Consider the following 18,738-nt stretch of genomic DNA (forward strand, 5'->3'; position numbering starts at 1 on the left):
ACCACTAATACTGATGCGTCTGTGTATGTAGTAGATCTCAGAGACCAGTTAGAAATGCTTATGGGGTTGGCACAGACTAATCTCAGGGAGGCTCAGACCAAGCAAAAAGCTTGGTATGACCACAATGCCCGTAGCAGATCATTCATCCCAGGACAGGAAGTACTTGTTCTAAAGCCCACTCGACAGAACAAATTAATGACTGCCTCGTCTGGACCATACACGGTTCTCAGAAAGATGAATGAGTACAACTATGTTGTACAGTTAGATGGTGAGACAGGAAGAACTAGGACTTATCACATCAATATGCTGAAAGAGTATTTTGCACCGAGTGTGGCATCAGTGCTGGCTATCTGTAGCCCACCGATGGGGGCCCCTTCGAGCAATACTCTGGCTGACCTCCTAGGGAGACTATGAAGGGGGGCACAGTAGAGCATGTTGAGATAGGGTCTGAGCTCAGTGAGCGGCAGAGGGTGCAGGTGAGAGCTATGATAGATCAGTATAGGGTTCTGTTCATGGACAAGCCGGGCAGAACACATATCACAGATCACCCAGTGCTCACCGGTGAGCTGATACCTCTGCATAAGCATGCCTATCGGGTATCAGCAGAGGTGAAGGGCTGTATAGAGAGTGAGGTAGAGGAGATGCTGGCCCTAGGGGTAATTGTACCGTCCCAGAGCCCTTGCGCTTGTCCGGTAGTCCTAGTGCCTAAGCATGACGGGACCACCCGCTTCTGTGTGGACTACCGGCAGCTCAATGCGGGGACGGTGTCAGATGCTTATCTCATGCCCTGCATGGACGAGCTGTTAGATGAGCTCGCGGGGGCAAATTATCTGACGACCATGGATCTGAGCAAAGGGTATTGGCAGATCCCGCTGACCCAGGAGGCTAGGGAGAAGTCAGCCTTCATTACTCCAAGTGACCTTTATGAATTTCTAGTGATACCATTTGGGATGAAGAATGCCCCGGCTACCGCCTGGTCAATAGGTTATTGGAAGGGATGCAGGGTTTTGCAAGGGCATTGAAACAAAAAAGGTATGCAAGGGCATACCTGGACGACATAGTGTTTAGCAGGACGTAGGACAGTCACCTAGTTCATGTAGCAGCGGTGCTAAGCCAGAACCAGCTAAGGTTGAGGCTATCGTGCAGTGGCCAGTCCCCAAAAACAAGAAGCAGGTTATGGTATTTTTAGGCACCGCTGGCTACTATTGGAAGTTTGTCCCACAGTACAGTGCCGTGGCTAAACCCTTGACAGATCTGACACAGAAACGACTTCCAGTTCTGGTAGCCTGGTCTCCTGACTGTTAAAAAGCGTTTCAGGCACTCTAGAGAGCACTAGCCAGCGCACCCATCCTAGCAGCCTCTGACTATGCAAAAAGATTTTTGGTGCAGACCGATGCCTCTGATTACGGTATCGGTGCTGTACTCAGTCAATTCGGGGAGGAGGGGGGAGAGCATCCTGTATTATAACTGAGCAGAAAGTTACTGCCCAGGGAGGTGGCTTATGCCACAATTGAGAGAGAATTCTTGGCCATTGTATGAGCTCTGAAGAAACTGCAGCCCTATTTGTATGACAGGACATTTACAGTAATTACTGATCACAACCCCTTGAGTTGGTTGCAAAGGGTGTCTGGGGAAAATGGCAAGCTCCTTTGTTGGAGTCTTGCCCGGCAAGAATTTGACTTTACCATCCAGCACAAAAAAGGTAGTGAGCATGGAAATGCAGATAGACTTTCACACCGGGGCGAGGCGATCGTAAAACACAGCCTGCAACTTGAGTGAGGATTTCAGTTTGTTCCTTGAATACTGTACCGACAATACAGTATTCAAGTAACAAACTGAAATCCTCAAAAAGAGATTCATAGATGGAAGATACGATAAGACGAAAATAGAATCAGATGTTGAAAGAATCGGTCTTCTGGATAGGAACGATAAGTTGGTATCTAAAATTAAAACACCTACGATTGGCTATGAGGTTCCGTTTATTACTAAATATAATAAAGACTCAGAAAGAATTAAGAGAATTATTCAGAAACTCTGGCACCTACTACTGCAAGACCCAGTACTAAAAGGGCATCTACTGGAACGCCCGCGGGTCATTTTTAAGAAGACAGGTAATATCAAAAGCCAACTAGCACCAAGTGTTTTTAAACAAATAGAGAAGAAGACACCTTCCAATTGGCTTTCAAAGGCCACTGGTTTTTCTAAGTGCAATAGTTGCAAGGCCTGTAAACAGGGTTCCACTGATAAAATGTCTTTTAAATCGAATACTACTGGAGAATGCTTCGAAATGAAGCATTTTATTAACTGCCAGACTACAAATGTTGTGCATATGCTACAGTGCCCATGTGGGCTCCAGTATGTGGGACGCACCACCAGACAGGTGCGTGTCCGCATACTGGAACACATGGGCAATATTAGAAAACGTCTTCTAACCCACAATGTGTCCAAACATTTCTGCATAAGTCACTCTGGGGACCTTTCAGGTCTTATGTATAGAGCCATTGAGGCAGTACCACTCAATTGGCTAGGAGGCTGGCTCAGAAGGAATCCTTCTGGATATATAAACTAAAGACAATGAGTCCATTAGGTTTAAATGTAGACTTGAATCTAGGAGCATTCATCTGATCAGCTCTGCTTTACAATAAGTCCTCTGTTTTGTAGTGATTGTAGCAACCCTGGTTCCCTATAGAAATTCAGGTTCATTTGTTCCATTTTATTTCAGAACACGTCCTTTCTCTTCACCTCAATTGCGTTGTTATGACGTTGTTTAATTTTATAATTGTTGTATGTAACTAATTTTTTTTATATAAAAACTATTTTGATAATGTATTGTTTATATATACATTATATGGAGGGCTGAATCACTTTTCCATGTAGTGAATATATTTGTCCACTAGAGCTCAGTGTCCAACCATTCTCTTTTGGTTTAGTTGAGACTATTTCCATTAGTGGACCTATTTCAGCCTCTGTATTAATTATAAGGAGGGTCTTATTATATCTGTTAAATCAATTTTATACTCCAGGCCAAATAGTTTATATTCATTACCCTGACCACCCTTGTTAAATAGTACTCTGACCATTCCCAACCTATGCGTCATTATGGTCCTGTTTTTAATAGTCATCTGGTGTTCATACACAATTAACCGATTATGAGCACATTTTACCACCACCCCCACGCAGTACACGTTACCGAACCTGACAAAGCTTCTGGTGAAGCGAAACGCGTTGTTCGAGTAGCGTGTACCTTTCTGATTCCTAGGAATGGAGTTTATGGTCAGCACAAGATGAAAAGGATATCTATGAAAACAACAATTAGTATTATAGTGTTTAACAATCCTAAATAAATACGGGCTAAATCTAAGCAGACAGTGAATGAAATATGTAGATATATAGATATAACAAGAAACAAAGAAGTCCAGATCAACATCCATTGTGACAAAAAATACACAGTGAAATACCTATATATCTCTTGAAAAAGGGTAATTTAGTTATCCCTTTGGCCAAAGCGTATAAGCCTGCGAGCCACTTTCAAGGCATGACCATAATATCGCAGGTCAGCTGTGTGTTTGATATATAGATATAGTAATTCTACTCACACGGCCGTGTGTGAGTCAAATTCTCATCATAGTTATCTTTAGACAGTTAGTGCCTCTCCTCCATATATTGTGTTTGATACACCGTCAGCTTTGAGTGGTGAACCAGCGCCTCTCCCGTGACCCGTATGAGGATGACAGTCACACACAATGTGTAAAGTTTAAATGTTTTAATGTTATAAAAAACAGAAGTATAAGCAACTCGCATGAATAAAATACTGCTACAGCTCTATGTTGCCTTTCCGAGTCCTCCGCTGTGGTTAGCTCCCGCTTCCACGTCCGACGGCAGGACCGCTAGCAAGGAACTCTTTGGGCTGCAGTGGCTGATGTGGATCAAAGTTGTGCACGTACCGACAGGGAACAACACTTTTCGCACGTATCTGTGCATCCTCAGGTTCCTGTCGGTATCGTGCTTGTGTCCCTCTATTTGTACCGTGTGTGAACCCTTCACAGGTGTCTGTATACAATTCACTAAATGCTCATTCACCCACTCTCACTAACACTTACCCAACCACACTAATGCATCCAAATTCAGAAACAAACACATTCATACACTTAAAACCTTAAGCAAACAAAAAAAATACAATAAACAATCTTGAAATAAAGAAATATGGCAGATTAATTAATACCATACACTTTATTTATTCAAACAGATTTTGTAACTCCCATCTATGCTCCAATTGGAAACGTTTCCCGAGAATTTGTGTGTGGGAGTTGGGACATGCAGGCTTAAAAAACAGTGGCAATGTTCTAATTCCGTCAGTAGAGACACGTGATGCGAAGCAAAATCAAATCTCTCGGTACAAGACATTAAACAAGAGCAAGACTTGAAAAGTTTCTTTACTGACTGCAAAATAACATCAAAATCAATAAAAAAGGTTAACACATTATGTACATTTATGAAAACAGCCACAAGTAACCATTGATAACTGATTCTAAATATATAGAGTGCATTTACAGAGGATATGAAGATATGAGTTTCCCTATTGATTTTAACTTACACACCAAACAGTATAAATATTACTGAGTAGTTTCAGTATAAGAGAATCTACTGGAATGACTTCCTGCTCTGTACAGTTTATAAGGTCAGTTCATGCTTCTGTATACAGGTTATGACATATGTGTGGTTACTAAGCTTATCAAGCAAAAATCAGCTACTTTATATGAAAGAGTCTATGTATCAAGGCAATTTTGTATAAATACCAGTACACTTTTTTCACCCTGCACCTTCATCAAAAAAATGTTGCTCCAATTTTGCCACATTTGCCCTGGCTTGCACTTTCTGGAGTGTCAGTAGGAGTCGGGAAGGAGTTACATGGTGCACATATTGACATGTATTACATTCTGCGTCTCTCTGCACCATGTTTTATCCCTTTTGTTTTCCATATTGCTTTATGAAAAGTATATCAGAACCCAGAGCAATACGCTAAAGACCTCTCTGGCTCATAAAAGGTTAAGACTTTTCAGAGGGTTTAATAATTCTGCATAGAGGGAGATAAAATAATCACCAGCCTCATTAGGAGCAGGATGTGAGTGTATGTATATTCTAATGTAACAAAGTGCTGGATTAATGCTTGACCTGTACAGACTGTGGAGTGAGAAGTATCATTTTATACCGTTTCATACTACATCTATGCTCCTTTTATGACTGACTGATGCATATTACTCAGACCCCTCCCAGTCACAGATATGGCGTAAAAAAAAAAAAAAAAAATATATATATATATATATATATTGATGTGGTGGTATTAATTAATTGTTGTGTTGGTTACTGCTTTTTTGTATTAAATGTATTGTTTGGTTAGTGGTGTGATTTATTTAATTGAATGCCTAGTGGTTTTATTTCTTTAATTGATTGGCTAGTGGTTTTATTTAAGTAATTCATTGGTTGGCTAGTGCTATTAATGTTTGATTTTGCAGGTTTATGTTCTTGTTGTATATGATTGTGTATTTTGGCCATTCATGTTTTTGTATTATGATGACCATTGACTGCTATAGTAGCTTATCATGCCCATATTATATTGGTATAATGTACTACTATGCCAATCAATGGGTACAGGGTTGGTATAGTGGGTCCAAGGTGGGTGATTAGGCCTCCCGGGTGGGTTATCCCCTTAATTACTATAGCAGTTATTAACTGCTAAAGTGATTAAGGGTTTAGGGGCCATTAGATTGTATTTTTTATGTATTCTTTCTGGAAATGGAGGACATGGCCCTGCAGTATGTAGAACGGTTTTATTTACTTTATTTATGATGGCTTCTAATGTTTTGTTTAATAATGGGCAAATGATCTATTATCCATATCTGGATAATAGTTATTTTGCACATTACTGTACTGTATGTGTTTTGGGGGGGAGGGGGTGGGGGGAGAGGTGTATTTATTGAAATGTAGGCCATCTTTATTTTTACAACACGAATGGTACCACAGCCCAGCAGGGACCCACAGGGACCACCTGACGACCCCCGGACACGGGGACCCCCACCAGCCTCTGGTATTAATCCTGTGTATAAAAAAATAAATAATGGTTTTATGTGGGGGCACAGGGGGTGGGTAGTAGGGCTATTGTGTGTATTTTTGTTTATTGTGGGTAGCGGGGGTGGGTCAAAGGGGTAGTAGCCCCAAGGATGTGTGTTTAGGCCCTTCATTACCATAGCGGTATTAACTGTTAAGGTAATGCAGAGGTTAAGTCCACTCGCAACCACCCCCCCCCGCCCCACAAAGCCTAAACACACACCAAGGGCTACATACCACCATCACCCATCCCCACTACCCACAATAAGCATGACACTGGTGGTTAACCCCTTCATTGCATTAGAGGTTAGCCACTAAGGTAATGAAGTTGCCTGTAATGCATTTTTCATGCATCTAATTCATGACGGGGGTCTCCGGTGGAGATATTAATGGGTATCGGCTCCGGAGTCTCCCGGTATGAATCCGATGCATTAAAAATGCATTTTTTTTTCTAAGTGCCGTCTCGCCGCTTATCGGCAGCTTCTCACTATCTTCTTGCCAACTTTTCCTGGCGAGATGATTTGGAGAGGAAATCTCCATTCTAGAGCGGCAATTAGCCTTGATAAGCTAATCGGGGTACTAGAAAAGCGTGAGTTTGACAAGCTGGCGATAAGTGGCTTCTCGCCGCGCATTTGGTGATTTTTATTTTTTCAGCAAAAAAAAAAAAATGACGAAAAGCTCTCTTATCGCCGACATATCGGGGCTTACTGAATAGCAGTAGGCTTTTTTGGCGATAAGTGGCTTATCTCTGCTTACTGCATGAGGCCTTTAGTCTTGTGTCCATAAATCTCTACACATCACTGTTATCTCAATTTGTGCTTGGAACAGGTCACAGAATTCATGTTCTCTGTGTTAATCACTAGATATAGGGAGTCATGCCTCCCCAAGTCAGGAGTTTGTACATACTAAAATGATAATATCTTAAACATATCTGTGCCTTGCACCCTTCACTCAGATACCAGGAAATATTGTGCATTAACCTTGCTTACTTAGCATGCCAACATGTGAAAGGCTGATTTTGGATGAAAATGTAGGATATTTCTAAAACTTCCATTGGGTCAAAGGAAATATTTTCAGGAATAAACTACATTAGAAAAATTATCAACTTTTTGCTAAAATTATTGAGTGTTCCTGATAAATAGGTAAAATCATTTGTCATGATCTCTCTGTTTTCCGTACCTTGTTTTGAGAAGGTATACTGTATAACTTTTAAACATATTTGATCATGCAGCTCTGGAAGGAGTGGCGAATTTGTTGATAGCTTACTCTTTGCAAAGTATGTCTGTAACAGGTCTCATGTCATTAAATATCTTCTCTTTAGGATATTAGGTTTATGGTCTCTATAAGACTTTAATAGCCTTTGCCATAGCATACGCTCGTTAAACTTGTCTATTGATGCAGCCACCAGTATAAGAACACTTACCTGGGAAATTCTGGGGCAGTCTCACAGTAAATGCCTCAATATTTCTGTGAGATTCATAATGGCCCATCAGATCAACACAGCAGGGGGTCCCTGCAGTCCCATTCAAACTGAATGGGACTGCAGGGACCCCTGCTTTGTTAATCCGATGGGCCATTAAGAATCTCACAGAAATGTTGAGGCAATGTTCAGCAATGTTGCGGCATTTACTGTAAGACTGCCCCAGAACTCTCCCAGGCAAGAGATCTAATACTCGTGGCTGCATCTGTATAATCAGTTGTATTCCCTTTGGTTAGCTAAATGAAATTTATACCTTTATAGAGCTGTTTTCTATTATGAATAGGAATAGTATCTGTCAATGTATATTTGTTGAAGTACTGCTGTCTTTTGCTATGGACCGATTTGTTTATGATGAGTAAACCTTTGCATTAACAGACTGATTATAGTCCGGCTCTTTCAGATCTTAATGAATTAATTCCCTTTTGATTTGCCGGGGTTTTTTTTTTATAGTGACATGAATAGTGGTTTCCATAAATATCAGTGAGCAATTTCATAACCTATTATATAGGTCCCGCATAAGATACTCATTATTTTTCCTGCCGTTTGAGGACAAACTGCGGGCTCTATGTATCAACGGGCAAATTCCGGCGCAAAGTTATTTTGTTGCAACTTGCATTAAAACATACTAGCGACAGAAGCATCTATTTATTTATCTTGCTTGCGCTACTTTTGGCGACATCTGCGCCAGTCTACGAAGGCACGAGGGATTGATTGAGCAAGTGGGAGCAGTTAGGGCACAACTTTTCTTGCAGGTTTTCTGCGTTGCCTTAAAGGTAGCATACTTTTGTTTTAGCGCAGAATACTAGAGCAGCTTTCGCCAAATTCTAAAACAGTAGAAATACTAATAGAAATCATAAAAATGTGGTGTTTAAGACAGAAATTTTTTCAATTTTTCTACGTAACGGTGTCAGTGCACACATACCTTTTCATACATAGAGCTCTATGTATCAAGGCGAATGTCGAACAATTCTTGGGCAAAAAAACGGTCCCAAGAAGTATCAAAGAAAAAATTCCTATTGATTTCAATGGGACATATTCTTTGATACATAAAGAGTGCAGTTATTTTGCCACAGAATTGCTCAACTTTAGACTTGATACATATGACCCTGAGAGTTTAGTTCTTCTAAAGCAGTGTATACAAGAATATCAAATCTAATAGTACCATGTTTCTAATACATTCACAGCTGGGCTTTAACTGCTTCAGTCAGGTCTTCCAAAGCAGAGCAATATGTTACAGGCCACCCTTTAAAAACTGTAGATGTACAATTCACGATACACAATACTTTTATATTTATATCTAAAGAAGAATAGGGTGCTGTTTGTCTGCTGAGAGCTAAATCCTTTGTTCTCATCATCGTATTTAGCATTTCTAGGTATGAAAACCATTAGCGTTTGAAGTAAGAAATCTTTTGTGTAAATAGATTGTGAACTGTAAGTGCAAATGCAGAAAACATTTTGTCAATGAGTCTCTAACTAACAAAAATCCCTTTTTTGGAAAATCAGAATAGATGTTTCCATCCGAATTCTATAAAACAATCAGAAGTAGTTCTTCTTGCATAGCATAAAAGACAAGTGCAAACTGACAACTTGGCAAATAGCTATTTCTTATTACAATAATTAGTCTTTGGTTGATCTGATTGTGCCCTTTTTGCATCCTGTAACTTGATGCTGTTGGATCAGTTCTGTATCATGCAGTTTGAAGGCTCCTGACCTCACAGGACCTATGAAGCGTGTTCCTACAAACTCCAAAACGTGACACATTGTGTCCCCCTAACCTCACAAAACATCACGATTTTGGGTTATGCTTCTAAGTTGCTTCCGTTAATGTTGATTTTCCTCATGGTCTGCGATTCAGTGGCTTGAAGCAGGGGGTGGGTAAGGCTGACCTGAGCATTGCTAAATGAAGCTATCCTACCGCTGCCCCCAATCTGTATGTTCACTGTGGTTGAATAGCTTGCCTTTAAGGTTGCTTTGTCTCTTGCATCAGAGAAGTCCAACTTATCTGCAGGCAGAGAAGTCTCACCTTTCACTGTGTTCTTTGGGATCTCAGATATTGGGGTCGGTACGGCTTCTGAATCCAAAAATCCTTCCCCTTCTGTGTACCTGTTTGGTACTTCATCCAGAGACTTGGATGGTCTCAGCAATCCTGGTGACCTCAGATCAGCTCTCTTCTGATGACAGATTGTCTCCTGGACTTTGAGGGGTACGTACTTTGAACGTAGTTCACGGACATCTGGCCAGTGGATGCTTGTCAGCTCATGGGAACCGAGACCACCCATAGGGGACTGGATTTCGGGACTCAGGCATGGGGAGCGTCCGTTAATGCACCAGAATCTGCTCTCCTCATCCATTGATCCCAGTGGAGAGCGCAGTGTATTCCTTGGGCTACTGGATCTGTCACCTGTACAAGGGAGGCTGTTGCCCCATGATTTCCTGGTGTGAAAAGGGACTCCCTGCACCCCGAGGTGAGAGGCAGCCAAGCGGGGCAGGTCAGGGGGGCTGGTGCATGTCAGAGTTGAATTTGAAGATGATTTCTCCAGGGTGCTAAAGCTCAGGGGGGTGAAGGAGCAATCCCTAGTGTTGAAGGAAGGAGAGCAAGGGGGCTTCAAAGCCACTGAGCTTTGAATGGGGGGAGGGGAGCAGATCCTGGGGTGCAGAGGCTGGGGGGAATGGACCCGCGAGCACGGCTCTGACATGGTGGAAGTCGGAGCTGGTTTTATGGATGGAGGACAGGGAAAGGCAATGAGAACAGCAGATCCGGGGGACAAACAGACAGGGCCATCTAACAGTTTGCTCTCTTTATCTGCAAAGTACCTTTCTTGGCAAGCAGGAATCCGTGAGAATGGGTCACAAGGCCTATGATATTTAGACAGTGTTGGGGTTGTTTTGCAGCCACCCAGGTTGGGTTCTTCTTCCCTCCTAGCATCCCTGGGAGCTGAGCTCTTTGGAATTCTGGGTTTAGGGTGACTTCCTGGAACTGCAGGGTATGCCACGTTCCTGTGGGGAGAGTGGACAAACTGGGGCTTCACACAGACTGGGACAGGACAGTGAGACTTTAGAAGAGCTTCTTGTGATGGTGCAACTTGCAAATCTGCATCTGAGCTTCGAAACTTTGTCAGAGTACTTTTTTTCAAATGGGCCGCTGACAGATATTTGGATAGGGCCACTGCGCTGGACAGTTTCCTTTGCAAATGGAAAGGGGATGGTGGGTCCTTAGCTGCCCCAGACTCCACTCTCAGCTGTTTATGGGGATGTGGTGTTGGCTGTAACATACTCTGGAACTCCCTGGCAGTTGAAGTCTTGCTCTTGAAGGAGGATGACCGAGTCACAAGGTTCAGTCTCTTGGATTTCACACTGTCCATGTTTTCTTTGGACGGCACAGAAAATGAGGAGTCCAACTGAAGCCGCTGCATGACGTCAAGCACAGATGGGGAGACCTCTCTGGTCTTGTGAAGCTGCTGGGCTCTGGAGTGATTACCGACAGGGACGTCACACATGGATGGACCATGTTCTTCAGACTGTGAACTTGAACTATTTTTAGGCGCATGTACAGGATAGTGTGGAATTGTATCTTCTCTGCTAGGAGAAGGAGAGAGATTTGCAAAGGAATTTTTCACTGGTGAACAGTCTTGTGGAGTCACAGACTCATCGTTCATACTCATTGTTTGTTCTGCTGCTGACAAGTCTGCAAATATAATAGGGATTTCACCCGTGTTCGTGATGTCTGAAGTCTCTGGTTCTGCACTGGAAACTCCTTTTGCATTTTCCACTGAGGACAACAGCACAGTTTGTGCTTCACAAAACTCTTCTAAAACAGAGCCTGTGGTTGATGCAGGTGCCATGAAACTCACTTCATCTCGTCTTTTATTGTGTGTCTCCTGCTGGCTGTTTGCAGACAGTGACATGGGTGCATTAATGGGTGTCCCCTGGAATATAGAATCTGGTGTAGTTACAGATTCCAAGGTGAATGTGCCACCTCCATTAATAACTAAAACACAGGATTCCTGTTTGACGACTTTAGAACTAGCTCTTGCATCAGAGTCTTCTCTTTCCTCTGAAAAGACAGCTTCTTGTTCTGTACTTTCTGTTGCTTCACACAATCCATTAGTCCCAATCTCATCATTGAACAAACATGACACATTAACCAGGGGCTCATCTTTTTTTCCTATATGTGCGTTTAATAAAGGAAACATGGAGTTGATGTTTAAATCAATAACCGTTTCTGGAGTGACATCATTAATATCTGATGCTTGGAAAGGGTCCAATACAGAACCAACATTCACTGAGGTCATTGTTGGGTCTTCTGCTGTTTCGTGAGCAACTGCTGTAAAGTCATGTTTTTCAGTATTATCAATTGGCACATTGGCCTGTCCTTCAAGAACTTGTTCCGTTGGAGTGAAGATATGTTCAGGTTGAGAAGAGCTATGCTCCTCTTTTTGTGGGTCCCTTGGAAAGATTTCTTCTGATGTGGAAGGCTGGGAACCCGAGGCAGAATCTGTACTTATGCGTTCTCTGTATAGATCAGTGGAGTTCTCACGCTCTGCAGAGACAAAGAGGCCATTTTCCTGAATGCAGTTAATGTGCAGAAGAGTTTCATGGATCAGAACATGGCCGTACAGCTGAGGTTCTGTGAGCAGAAGACAGACATAATCATATGAAATATTATACGCACAAGGGCTTATAGAGCAAAAAACATCTGCTGTATATGATTTTGGCTTTTGGCACTTAACAGATATATAAATAATACTATTCTTAAAAGTTCATGTTTTAAATCTCCCTGGAAAGAAGCGGAGTGATGCTGCAGGAAAAAAGCTGTATTGGATTTACCGATGAATACTGCCTTTAATAAATAAATGCACATTTTTGGATAAATCTGGTGCTGTTAAATAAATAACCCTCAGCCTCCTTCATGTTAAGATATTATCATGTCTTTCATTGATTCTAAATCTATTTGTGCAGAGCTCCTCTCGTGTACACATACATCTTACAAAAGTGCACTCAAATTCAGTCCTCAAGGGCTAACATAAGACCAGATTTTCAGGATTTCTCTATTTAAAACATACTTAACCTATTAGCGCAGTTTTAATTATTACCAAGTCAGCTTGCTTAGCTATGTACAGTATTGCCCTAAAAATCTAGCTTTTTGGTAGCCTTTAAGGACGGAACTATTCCACGCTTGAAAAAGCCTTGCTACGCAAAATGCACATGGGGTTACACAGTAGTGACATCAGAGGGAGCCAGCATGGAGGGAGAACATGTTTTCTGATGGGGTCCAGGACAACTTCCATCTCTCCCTCCCTATTAGATTATGTTGGTTGTACATACAAGTAAGTTGTAACAAAGAAACAGTGCACAGCTCAAGGCTGTGCTCTGTTTCTTTGTTATAACTTAATTGGATCTTACTAACAACAGCTGTCACGCCTCCTTAGGCCGCGGGCATGGTCAGCCGCGCTGACGCTTGCCAGTGAGCCCCTGCAGTCGCAATGAGAGCGGCTTTAGCAGGGGCTCGCGCACGCTTCTGCAGGTGTGCGGAGGCGTAGCCGACAAATCTTTTTTCGTTTAAGCGCTCATGGGAGCGGAGGGCCGGTCACGTGAGCGGTTCGCCGAATGAGGGCGAACCAGCTCCGTGACGTCACTGGCCCACCCCCAGACACGCCCCCGGACGGCACGCGTAGTAAGGCCAGGGAAAGCTCCCACTTTCCCTCGGCCTCCGCGCGCCTCCGCACGGCTGGAGTCTCTATGGACTCAGCCTTACAGTTTCAGGCAGTGGGTGAGTGACAAGGAATTTAGAGGAAGAGACTGTGAGTACTTTTTTTTTTTCATCTTATTGAAAATTCAAGAGACACTCCCAGTGAGGCTTGGGGTGGTGTGAAGCATTTTCGTCCACCCTTGCCTTCAGGGAACACCTGTCCAACTACTTATCATTCTCAAGATTACTCACTTGTAAATTAGACTCACTCATTATGGTAAGATGATTTATCACCACTCTCCTTTGAATACTGTGTATATTGATTCATATTTTGATATATGCTGGTCTGGTACCTGAGCACCCTTAACCACCCTGCACCCAAACATTACCTGGTGGTACATGCGGTAGTATTTCTCTGATGCCACTTTTAGATGTTATCACTATTTTAAATATCAGAGGGGAGAGAAAAAATTATTTTACAGAACAGGCAATTTTTGCAGTGATAGTAGGATGATTCATACATACAGCCTTAGTGTATTCACTGCGTTCTGCTCTGCAATTATAGACATAGGCACAACCTGAAAATATCTAACGTTTTACAATCTTTATAATTATATTTTAATACAGTATCCGGAGACAGAGCCTGGCCAATTAAGTTATATCCTCTCCATTTTATAGGACCACAGATATTGATATCTTTGTAACTTAGTAAGGAGCATATTTGCCTTTGCTATGTAGCAATCGGCTGTCTATCATAACTAAACTCAATAAGTATAACCTTATAATGCTACTAAGTGTCTAGACTTTTATTTACTAAACAAAGCTCTACACTATTGCCATATTTTCAGCACTGTACCATTGATTTATGCAACAGCTGAAACAATTTTAAAGTTAGTTTGTAAACATGGTGTGCTGGGGACAGGTATGATTTCCTCTGGCTACCTTTTGTCTGATACAAAAACCATATTGGATCAGCGATAAAAAAGTAAAGTTTTTGAGTCCTGGTTCAATATGTTTTTTAGTATAGTTGTATGTATCTAGCGGTATAGATGCAGGATCATAGCACCTACATCTGAATTATAGTAGAGAGGGTGAGTGCTAGTTCATTCTATTTTTTTATACCTTTTGTCTGATGTCACTGTGTGTTTAACAAGCATTTGCAAGGGAAACCCACTTTTCTCCCCCTTCCCATTATCTTTATTGCCTCTATGGTAAGGACAAGGTAGGATCAGAGGCCCTGAAGAAATGCAAAATGTAATAAAAAAAACAAAAGCAGACAGATAGTGGCTTGTAGCAAAGTTACAATTGTGTAAGGAAGACAGGGTTAGGCATTCTGTCATCTCACCTGTTGTGCTCCTGTCCCCCGGCTTCTCCTCTGGGACCCGCGGGAGGTTTCTCACTGTCGCTTTGCTCCTGGCTTTGGGTCTCCTTGTGTCCCAGCTCCTCTTCTGCATCTTCATCCTGCTGATTTTCTCACTGTACATCTTGGCCAGCAGCTGCACCTTGTTAATGATCTTATCTGAGTTATCTATCAGACAGCTGTCCCCTGCTTCATACAGACCCAGTCCTACAGGGCTCCCCAGGATTTCACTCATTCGGCTGGTCACCTGTGTGTTGGAGTGACAGTCCAATTTGGGGGCCCTTCCCTCTGTGCTGTATTTACTCTGCTCCTTTCTTGCTTCTGCCTTCACAAGACCCTCTTTTGGCACTTCAATTCCAGACTCCATATCAGACTCCTCCACAATGACCAAGGCCTCCTCCTGATCTTCCAGCCCTTTCCTTAGCTGCTTCTCTCTCCTCGGGGCTCTGCTCATGCTGCTCTCCTGCACACTTGGCCTCTCCTTCTCCTTCCAGACTTTCCGGATTTCAGCACATGACTTGTATTCTGGCTCCTGGTCTGAGGCAGGCATTGCGGGGCTCCCATTGTTAGGGTACACTGCAGGCTGGCACAGTTCCCCCTCTGCACTTGACCAGGATTTCCTAGGAGCACCGATCCATGTACCCTCTCTGGGTCCTGACCTCATTGGCGCAGCACACCCATTGTTTCCGCACACACTCTTCTCCCTGTCCTTCTTTACCTCCTGCTGCAAGATGTAGTTGAACCTAAGGATTGAGTCCTTCACCACCCCTGTGGGCATGTAGGAGATACTGCCCTCATTGCTCAGATACAAGCTGCCCGCCTCTGCACTCTCGTAGTAGTTTTTGATCCTCTCTATCAGCAGCCGGTCGTCTTGGGTCAGCGTGGAGTCCCTCTTTGTGTTTGGGCTCTGATCACACTTCTCTGCCTCTGTCTTAGCTCTGCCCATCTCCTGCTGCTGATCAACTACACCCTGTCCCTTCATGTTCTCTGCAGTCACGTGAAGGCAGCTGATGGGTGACATGTTCTCCATCTCACGGGGAAATGCTCCTTCTGGGATCTCCACATGTCTAGAGTTTTCAGGGCCGCAGGACTCAGTGCTCCCCTTTTCCGGCCCCAGGTCCTCTAATACGTGGAGGGGAGACTGTCTGTTCTCTTGCTTCTCCTCTTCTTCTTCTGAAGATTCACCTGTGGAAGGGGGGTTGCAGCTGGGAGACTCGGAACGGAGTCCCTCCAGGGCTGGATTATGGGGGGGATCCTTGGAGACAGTGCCAGCACTTGTGGTGCAGCAGAAAACATCATCAGCTTCCTCCTGGATGATGGAATGGTCTTGCTCCCCCTCTGCCAAATCTTCTAGAGTTTCCCACCGTCTTGGCTCAAAGTTTAGCTGCTCCTGAAGCAAAAGGAGAGAAGTTAAACAACTGTAATAATAAATCTTAGAATATGCTTAGTAGTCATTTATATTTGATTATGGGCCATATTTCAGCACAGCTTAGTAAATTGTGTAAAAAGTGTCTTCTGGCAGACAGGGTGTCTTATAGTGTAGCACTGTTAAGTAAACATGATCTTACATATTATTATTCCTTACATAGTGAGTGTGCTATGGGTTTATAGATAGTAATTTCGCTTCTTGTGATATCCATTATTCACCACTACACGAAGACATGGTAAAATATTTGTTAGGATGTTTTTTTTAAATAAATATTGTTTGGAAGGGAAGTTAGGAGTTAAAAAAGGGCAACTTTGTCACTTTCGTTTGAAATGGAAATCTGCTCATTTATTTTTTTATTTTTAAGTGCTACGTCTCACAGAGCAGAGGTCCTCAGTTCTACACCACTCTAACCCCACATTGGTTTCTGGAGTCATTACTTCCTAAATTCTGTCCATCCTATAAGGGAAAAACAATAACCACCTTCAAGATGATAAAAGGCAGTTGCTCTCTTCTTAATAACGGCGCTGTGATTTCTTCGAATAACGGCCGCTCCATCTGTATGTTACATTTGCTATGATTCGTGGGTCTTCATGTGTAGAAAATCTGCAGTCTCACACCAAAAGATGCTGTGGGCAGGGGCACATTGGGCCATTGGTAAAAAAGCTAATGTTCAGTGGGTCCATGGGCCAGTGCTGCCTTGGCTATTAAACGTACCTACAGTATATAAAGCTGTAAGTCTCTCACATGTGTCTGTTAGATTTTATCAAGCGTTCGGGCTTGCTCTGGTGGGCTGATGTGGCTGGAGATAGGACAACTGTCCCAGAGGCTCCCCATAAAGGCCAGCGATCACTGCATCCTCTCCCTCCTCCTGTCGGTGCTGGAAGTTGGATCCAACTTCCGCCTCACAGGAGCAGGGAGCTGCGCAGTCCCTGGACTGGCGCAGGACTGGAGCAGCACTGAGGAGGCCGCCTCACCCCGAGCATGTAAGATTGTTTGGTGTGTGTGTGTGTATAGTGTAAGGGGGGCTTGAAAGCCGTTACAGAGGCCCCACAACAATTAAACTGATTGCAGGGGGGAGAGCATGGCCTCTGTAAGTGTCCCTTAACAGAGCAGCATCTCCTCCTGCAGTGTCGTGTTGTCATGGCAACCTGACGTCACATGGCAATGCGTTGCTACGATAATGTGACGTCACATGGTGATGCGCCACCATGACAAAGCGACGTCACATGATGCCACGTCGTGGGAATAGGCCGGTAAAACAGGTATCGTATCTACCTATAATCTGCCCTGGCTGTGGGGGATAATTGTTGCTTTAACCAGAGATGTCCCCTCCAATGGTTAAAATCAGTGAGATTTGGGGCTTCTGAACACCCCAAAAATGTAATTTTATTGGAAAAGTGCTGAATTTTACATACAACACTACATTGAAGACGGAGACGTTGATGCTAAAAATCAGTAAGAGACTCTAAATCCATGAGAGGTAACATATCTGGTTTAATCACTCTAGTGCCAATGTGTTGTTCCATTACCTGCTCCTCTCCTGGTCCTTGCTTTATCTTCGGATCACTGTCCCGGTTCCCACTTTCCTCCCCATTCCTCAGATCCGCCTGGAGCCCCCTCTGGTTCAGCAGCTCCAGAATCTCTTCGGTGATGGAGTAACTGCCAGACAGGGCCGTCTCAGGTAGACAGAAGGTGGATGCCTCGGGATCGTCCACAGGGTCAGAATCCTCGGCTGCAGCCTCGATCATGCTGGACGCTAGGGTGCAGACACTGTCTGAGGACATGAGGGAACCCGAGGAGGGAAAGAGCTCCCCCTCACTCCCTGCATGCTAAGGACGAGAGAGAAGAAGGAAAGAATCACAGGGCATTCACAGGCATGAGACACCAAGCAGAAGAGAGAGGTCAGCTCACACAAACTTGACATAGATACCCAATTTAATAACTAACTGTATTTCTGTGACCGTCATTTCATTTTAGATCGCCAGTATATTTAATTACAAAGTAACACTAATAATATTAGATTCATAATAATACGATTACAAATAATTATAACACAAATACATAATTTATGTAATTGAAAAATGCCGACGTCAATCACTGTTGAATTCTGGGAGACATGTTATTCCAAACATCAATAAGAGCAGACAGGTGTGTGATTAATATCCTCTGTTCTTGCATATGTTACATTTCACACCATGCAAAAGCAAAAAGAAATAAGTCAAAATTACAGGTACAAACCTTAAGCTTCGCAATACCTGAAATATAGAAAGAGACAGAATGGCAGTCAGGATTTTGTCACATTTGATCCCTGCTTGGAATTTAATAGATGCACTAAAATTATATACATGACCCTGTGTATCAGTAAAACAAGAGGGGGTACTGTTTTTTTTATATAAATTCCAGAATAAGAGAAGCTCAGGACACTGCTTTGGGCACATTGATTTCCCTTCTTCATATGTTATAGAGCAATCACCTGAAGAGCTCACATTTACTTACAGATTTAATGTCAGGCTCATTACCCCTTTGTGTCTAGAGGAGGGGCCTGCAATGCATTGCTTCACATTCTGATAAATATGGCTTCGCAAAGCACTGCTGGGTACTCTTAAAGCAAAGAAGTTCAATTAATTTGTTTTTGTTTTCTAAAACAAAACAACTTCACAGTATGGACTGCTAAT

At 43.0% G+C, this 18,738-nt stretch overlaps 1 protein-coding gene across 6 annotated transcripts in view; it reads right to left on the reverse strand.

Annotated features, from left to right (window-relative positions):
* Nucleotides 1–7,681: 7,681 nt before the first annotated feature.
* Nucleotides 7,682–18,738, reverse strand: part of PLEKHG2 (pleckstrin homology and RhoGEF domain containing G2) — a 135,374-nt gene continuing 124,317 nt past the window's right edge. For all 6 annotated transcript variants that reach the window (XM_075608220.1, XM_075608217.1, XM_075608221.1 and 3 more), the window contains exons 16-19: nucleotides 18,302–18,318; nucleotides 17,593–17,892; nucleotides 14,620–16,024; nucleotides 7,682–12,212 (exon numbers count right to left, since the gene is read on the reverse strand). In XM_075608220.1, the coding sequence (XP_075464335.1) occupies nucleotides 9,385–12,212; nucleotides 14,620–16,024; nucleotides 17,593–17,892; nucleotides 18,302–18,318 (4,550 nt within the window). In that variant the 3' untranslated portion in view covers nucleotides 7,682–9,384. The remainder of the gene's footprint in view (nucleotides 12,213–14,619; nucleotides 16,025–17,592; nucleotides 17,893–18,301; nucleotides 18,319–18,738) is intronic.

Source organism: Ascaphus truei, chromosome 7, assembly GCF_040206685.1.
Source record: "Ascaphus truei isolate aAscTru1 chromosome 7, aAscTru1.hap1, whole genome shotgun sequence".
Classification (NCBI taxonomy): domain Eukaryota; kingdom Metazoa; phylum Chordata; class Amphibia; order Anura; family Ascaphidae; genus Ascaphus; species Ascaphus truei.